The sequence below is a fragment of the Branchiostoma floridae genome, chromosome 1 (genome assembly GCF_000003815.2).
Source record: "Branchiostoma floridae strain S238N-H82 chromosome 1, Bfl_VNyyK, whole genome shotgun sequence".
Classification (NCBI taxonomy): domain Eukaryota; kingdom Metazoa; phylum Chordata; class Leptocardii; order Amphioxiformes; family Branchiostomatidae; genus Branchiostoma; species Branchiostoma floridae.
Genome location: NC_049979.1, coordinates 34,666,165 through 34,672,792, shown reverse-complemented (window position 1 = coordinate 34,672,792; position 6,628 = coordinate 34,666,165). Strand labels below are relative to the sequence as shown.

The 6,628-nt window shown below is 40.7% G+C and overlaps 1 protein-coding gene across 1 annotated transcript; it reads left to right on the top strand.

Annotated features, from left to right (window-relative positions):
* Nucleotides 1-4,723: 4,723 nt before the first annotated feature.
* LOC118426660 (collectin-12-like) lies at nucleotides 4,724-5,618 on the top strand. The gene is made up of 3 exons (XM_035836214.1): nucleotides 4,724-4,916; nucleotides 5,067-5,459; nucleotides 5,596-5,618. The coding sequence occupies exons 1-3, from the start codon at nucleotides 4,724-4,726 to the stop codon at nucleotides 5,616-5,618; spliced, it is 609 nt and encodes a 202-aa protein (XP_035692107.1).
* The last annotated feature ends 1,010 nt before the right edge of the window (nucleotides 5,619-6,628 follow it).

Here is a 6,628-nt window from a genome sequence, read left to right as displayed (position 1 = left end):
AAAAAATTGCTCACTCCTCCAGCCTGATCGGCGGGGAAAGCCTCCGAGGTGAGAGAACTTTTTGTTCTGTGGGTGAGAGAGAATTTCTGCGTTGTGTGTCGGAATAAAGTGATTGTCGACGAAATGTCTATAATATAACAGAATGTCATTGTTAAAATGGTTTATTATTTGAAACTGAAGAAAATGACACTGTTCATTCCCCTTTAGAAGTTAAGAAAACTCAAGAAAGTTATTCTTCCACTACTCCGAAAGCGCTCTCACATCGACCATATTTCGCTCTCACTCAGACCAAAAAAATCGCTCACTCCTCCAGCCTGATCGGCGGGGAAAGCCTCCGAGGTGAAAGAACTTTTTGTTCCGTGGGTGAGAGAGAATTTCTGCGTTGTGTGTCGGAATGATATGATTGTCGAGGAAATGTCTATAATATAACAGAATGTCATTTTTGAAAAGGTTTATTATTGGAAACTGAAGAAAATGGCGCTGTTCATTGCCTTTAAGAAGATAAGAAAACTCAAGCAAGTTATTCTTCCACTACTCCAAAGGCGCTCTCACATCGACCAAATTTCGCTCTCACTCAGACTAAAATAAATCGCTCACTCCTCCAGCCTGATCGGCGGGGAAAGCCCCCGAGGTGAAAGAACTTTTTGTTCTGTGGGTGAGAGAGAATTTCTGCGTTGTGTGTCGGAATAAAGTGATTGTCGAGGAAATGTCTATAACATAACAGAATGTCATTGTTAAAATGGTTTATCATTGGAAACTGAAGAAGATAACACTGTTCATTGCCATTTGGAAGTTCAGAAAACTCAAGCAAGTTATTATTCCACTACTCCGAAAGCGCTCTCACATCGACCAAATTTCGCTCTCACTCAGACGAAAAAATCGCTCACTCCTACAGCCGGGTTGGCAGGGAAAGCCTCGCGAAGTAAGAGAACTTTTTGTGCTGTGTGTGAGAGAGAATTCTAGTGTTTGTGTGTCGGAATAAAAATGTCTGCTGTATCAAAGAATAGTTTGTCTTTGGAAAGAATAATTCGATATGTGTTTGAGAGTTGATTTCTGGCATTGTTTGAGACAAAAATTGCCCATTTGTTGACGCGACATATTCTCGTGGTGTCTGCATTATGTGAAGAATGCAATCAACCCCCAAAACTTTAAAGTCGCCGTACTTATACATCCGAACAAGGATCTTTTAAACAGTTCTCTTCAGGGACGGATTTTTTTCCACCTTAAGCTTTCTTACCATGGGTGACTGACTTGCAGAAACTTTTTGATGTGTATGTGAAAAAAAATTCAGCCTCAGTTTTTGGATAATATTTGTTTTTACAGATATTATGTATGACTGCACGAACGATCGGAAAGAGTATCTTAGAAAGATATCGAGCGTGCAAGTTTGAGTCGGCGAAGGACAACTTATATGACATGTGTGCGTACATTCTATGAATCTATGAGACATTCCAGCTACGGTATATTTCAAATACATGTCTCTATGGGAAAAAGGCAAATCATATAAGCTATATAACAGGTCAAAAGTCAAATTCATGCTGGCCATTGTATCATTAATGCTGAAATAGAAATGGATTTGAATACCGGTCACGGTATTCACTAAAACAATATAATAGCCTCTATATTGAAGAATAAAGTACATGTTGAACCGAGAAACCGCCTGTATATGCTTGCATTTATAACATTTGTGAAGAATGATATAGGACAACACATGGTAAAAAATCACCTTTTGAAAATCTGTGACTGTGTGCGAAGTTTTTCAACTTTGGAGTGGGAGAGAAAAATCTGTCGATGTGTGCGACCTTTTCCAACGGTTGTGTGAGAGAGAAAAATCTGTCAATGTGTGCGACCTTTTTCCACTGTTGTGTGAGAGAGAAAAATCTGTCTGTGTGTGAGACCTTTTTCAACCCTTCTGTGTGAGAGAAAATTCGTTCTATGTATACGTTTAATTTTGCAACACTTGGCCCCCAATAGTAGGACGCGTATTTGCTGTGCAGAAATCTGACAAGTGGAATCATGTCGGAAGGGTGGCAGATTGGTGACACTCGACCAGGTATGTTTTGTCATTTTCTTCAGATATATTTTTCCTCTCTCCAATAATAAGCTATACAAATCAGCCCAAAACGACTGCAAACAGGCTGGCCACACAAGTGGTGGTTTGTTGTTACGTTTTGCCGTAGCAGACATTTGGTTTTCTTTTCAAGCGCCATGAGGCAAGAATAATACGCCTGTTGCCTAAATCCGATCACGATAGTTTGCAAAATATGTTCTAAATTGAAGGGAAGATAATGCACTATTAAGTTTTAATAGTTTTTCTGTGCTTTTTACTTCACTGAATGTTTTTTGTAAATATTGTTATCATCATCATCTCCCAATTGAGTTACATTTCTACAGTTTATTGTTTGTTTTTCCCTCTAGACACAACGCCCATGCCGGACCCTCAGACTGATTGTTTTCCGAACTCTATTTACGAATCCATGGAAGGTAAAGTGTTTTCGTGTTCTTATCTCTCTCGCTCTCGCTTTGGTTTTACGTTGGCTGTTAGTATTTGATAGAAACCAGTTTTCTAGAAGCAAATCGTCGACGCCCTCAACACGCTGTCACCATTATCTGCAGTATAACCAAGTATGAAAAAGATTTGCAAATTGGGTTATTGATACAAACTCTTGGCACGGGCCCCATTATTTATCATTTTTAATGATTTCCTTACCGACCTAACGTAACAAATATCTGCAATTGTCCTCCAGACACTACACCCAAGCAGCAGCCCCAGACTGATTCTTTTCCCAAACCACAGAACGCCCCCGTGGCAGGTAAAACGTCGTTTCAAGGCACCCAGTCTTTATCTTGCTTTGTGACTCTTGCTTTGGTTTTAAGTCTACCGTTGCGTTGACAACAGTGGGTGGATTATCATTGGACTGAGCAGAGGACTTTGGACTAATGCTTGTAGCCTTTTACAGCTTAAATTTATATATCTGATATTTTATTTTAAAAATGCTGATACTCCTCGGATCATATTGACCCCATAACGATTTTTCACGCTTCTTCTAAAATAAAAATATTCTTGAAATTTACGCCAAAGCTCTTGAGATTTTGTGTTAAATCTTGAGATGCTATGACTTGATATTGAGATGTTGAAACTTTTTGACTCAATCTGGAGATGTTTCAGAAAAATCCTTAGATCCTAAATCTCAAGATATTTTGAAAGTCCAATATCTTGAGATAATCCTTAGATCATTTCAAAGAACTTAAGAGCTTATGACAGATTTCGAAAAATGTCGAGATTGTCTACAAAAATCTAGTGAGTTACCACAGTAATTTTCATGTTCAAAACAGCACCTGAAAAGAAGAGGAAGTGCGCCAGTCGATGCAATCAGCTGTGGAAAATCGCAAGTCCTGCGGTCGTCGTAGTCATCGCCGTACTATCGTCCTATTTTGCTGGTCAGTTTCATTTTACTCATATAATGACTTGTAGAATCGCGACTTATACCTATAAGGCGACTTATACTTATAAGGCGACGCGACTTATACCTGGTTTTGGTGAACTTACCTACGAGGATAGACTGCGCCGCCTCAGGCTCCCCACCCTTGAACACCGCCGTAAAAGAGGCGACATGATACAATTATTTAAGATCGTCAAGGGTTTTGACCGCATTGACCCTAACCGCCTTTTCAAATTCAATGTTGATGGACGTACCAGAGGCCACTCCTTCATGATTGTCAAACCTCTAGCCAAGAAGTCGGCTCGGTCTAATTTCTTCAGTGTAAGGGCAGTAAATGGATGGAACAGTCTTCCCGCGCATGTAGTAGCGGCTGACTCTGTAAACACATTTAAATCAAAGCTGGACAATCACTGGAGGGGGATTGAGTACATAAACTCTTATTACAGGCTCTCTTCACAAACACTGGACTAGCTTTTAATTGTTAATTGTTGAATAAAATGGACATTAGTTTTTGATTGTTAACTGTTAAATAAAATGGAAACTAGTTTTTAATTGTTAATTGTTAGAAGCGGATTTCATAGGCAAACTGCCTCCTATCCGATGATATGATATGATAGAATTTTGTTAAAGTAGCAATATTATGCCAAACGTATTTTATTTATGCTAAGCTTATCAACTGTGATTGGTTTCTTCATACAGTCAGATTCACCATTTTCGAGGAAGTGGGTAATCTTTCGGAGGAGATGGAAAAGCTTCAAGCACGTGTACAGGAGCTAGTACAGTATAGTTTGTAATACCATGAGATCTTGAATTGCAACATGTAGACTATAACAAAGGCATACATCTTCTGATACATTACGGTTTAAAACATTTGTCAATGAATTTATTTGCGCTTGGAGCGGCCTTTGTGAAAGACATAACGCAAGAAGCTATAGATGTTTTTCTAAGAATTTGACATGTGTTAAATAAACGTTAGATCTTGTCTTAAATTCTAGAACGACTGGCTGATAAACAGATGGTACGTTTACCTCTAAGACAAACATCGCATTTTGGTAATTCCATATACACTAATGTCCAAATATGCTTGATTAAAACGAGCATGATTGCAAGGTCATATGTAGCAAGTCACTTTTGGTGGGAACGACGGGCCCACAGATGAACCTGGATATCCTTGTATTGTGCGTTTGGTTATGATCATCTTTTTTTCAGGAAACAAAGCGAGTGGGCCTCGGGCTTCCATGCTCCCCGGGCCTCCTGGACCTCCAGGTGAAAGGGGCCCCATGGGGCCAGCTGGCCCTTCTTCTGTTGGACCTCCAGGAGAGAAGGGAGACAGAGGGCCCGCTGGTCCTGTGTCTGACGGACCGCCTGGCCTTCCAGGAAACAGGGGAGCCAGGGGACCAGTTGGGCCCCGAGGACCGATGGGTCCCGTCGGAGCTCCTGGTCTAAAAGGGATGTGTAAGTGTGAACATACAGGTAAAACACGCATTCTATCGCGCGATAAAACCTGACCGTGTAATTATTCTTTTCTTACGTACTTTCGTGTTTGAAACGGTATTGCAGTAAGAATTTTGCATAGATAAACAAAGCAAATCTCAATCCTTCCTTCCCAAATGTTTCTTCTAGTATCTTGTCCCGGAGGTTACACAGAACATCGTGATGTCTGCTTCAAAGTCTTCAAGAACCAAGAGAACTTCGACGGAGCAAAAGCGGCCTGTCTTGCAGATGGCGCCACCCTCGCCATGCCCCGAGACGCTGAGACCAACGACTTTCTGGTCTCCTTGTGCACGCCTGTGAACGGATTTTTTTTCTGGTTTGGCCTGCACCGCCATCGTGGGCGCAGGGGAGGCTTTGAGTGGGTTGATGGTTCTGCACTGGGCACGTTTTCCTCCTGGGCTCCAGGAGAACCGGACGGCAGGGGTTGTGCTCATTACAACAAGAACTGGGACCGGAAAGGCATGTGGGAGGTGGCGACATGTGACAACTACTACATGAAGTTCATCTGTCAAGTCGATCCAGGTACGTCATCCATCGACTGAAATCAGTCTAATGAAAGTGCTCAAGTAAAGATTTGCCGAAGTGCATTCAATCACCATTTCTCTTACTGTAAAACGTATCTATGTTTTTTTTTTCTAAACTCGTTCATCTTTCCCAGGACGTGGCTATGTGACCAGCTGAGGTCTCGACACCGCTGTGCTACTGTTCTCTGACCACCCTTAGTGAACATCGCTGGTTAAACCAAGTATCAGGGGCCAGGGCAGTTGTCTTCATGAAGTAGTTCTTGATGTTCTGATGTATTTTTCAACGAAAAAGTCACGTTTATCTGGTCAAATGTACATGTAGTCTGGAATACCAGTTAACGACAAGGAAGAGCCAGCTGTAAATACGGAGGATGGTACCCAGGCTGTAGTAGATGTTCATGTATAAAAGATTTCTTTATTTATCTTAAGTTAACAGCGTTATTGTACTTCAAGAACATTGTCTTTAGGAACCGCACATATTGAAATATCTAATCATTTATTCCACATATTCCAACATAACTCGACGTGATGACTAGATCTGAGTTCTAATTCTCTGTGATATATATGAGGAAACTGTGTTGTACAACAGGAATGAAGTAGATTCCCAGATCGAATGTAAACTGAGAAACTTGAACGAGGGGTTATGAAAATTAATTTTAAAAAATGGAGATTAAATTGAAGGTCGTTGCGTCGCTATTTATTACGTAAACTTGGTTGTTCTATCATAGTTCATATGCGCCTAACTACACAAGAGACAGAAACCTGAAATAGACATTCATAGCTGAGCAACCAGAACGTACAAACAACCCCCTGGTGTTCTGAAATCAGGGACCAGGTTTCAACCGCCCGTACTTTATATGTATAGTTTTCCGTTTACTCCCTTTAATTTGGCTTTGTACCAATCTGACAGCATTTAGCCCCAATGGGGCATGAATATGCAATAAACTTCATTGTCATTGTCATTGTCATTGTCATATGTTTGTTGTCCTGCTGGCATGTGACAGCTCTATGCTGGAATAGTATAGTCTACAGTCTCTATAGACCTCATAGACTGCAGCTGCAACATAGACTGCAGTTATGCCATTCATTATGTACAGTATGGCCTAATTTGAATAATAAACATCTCATTTTATTAATCATCACCTACAATAGTATAACATTAGGTTC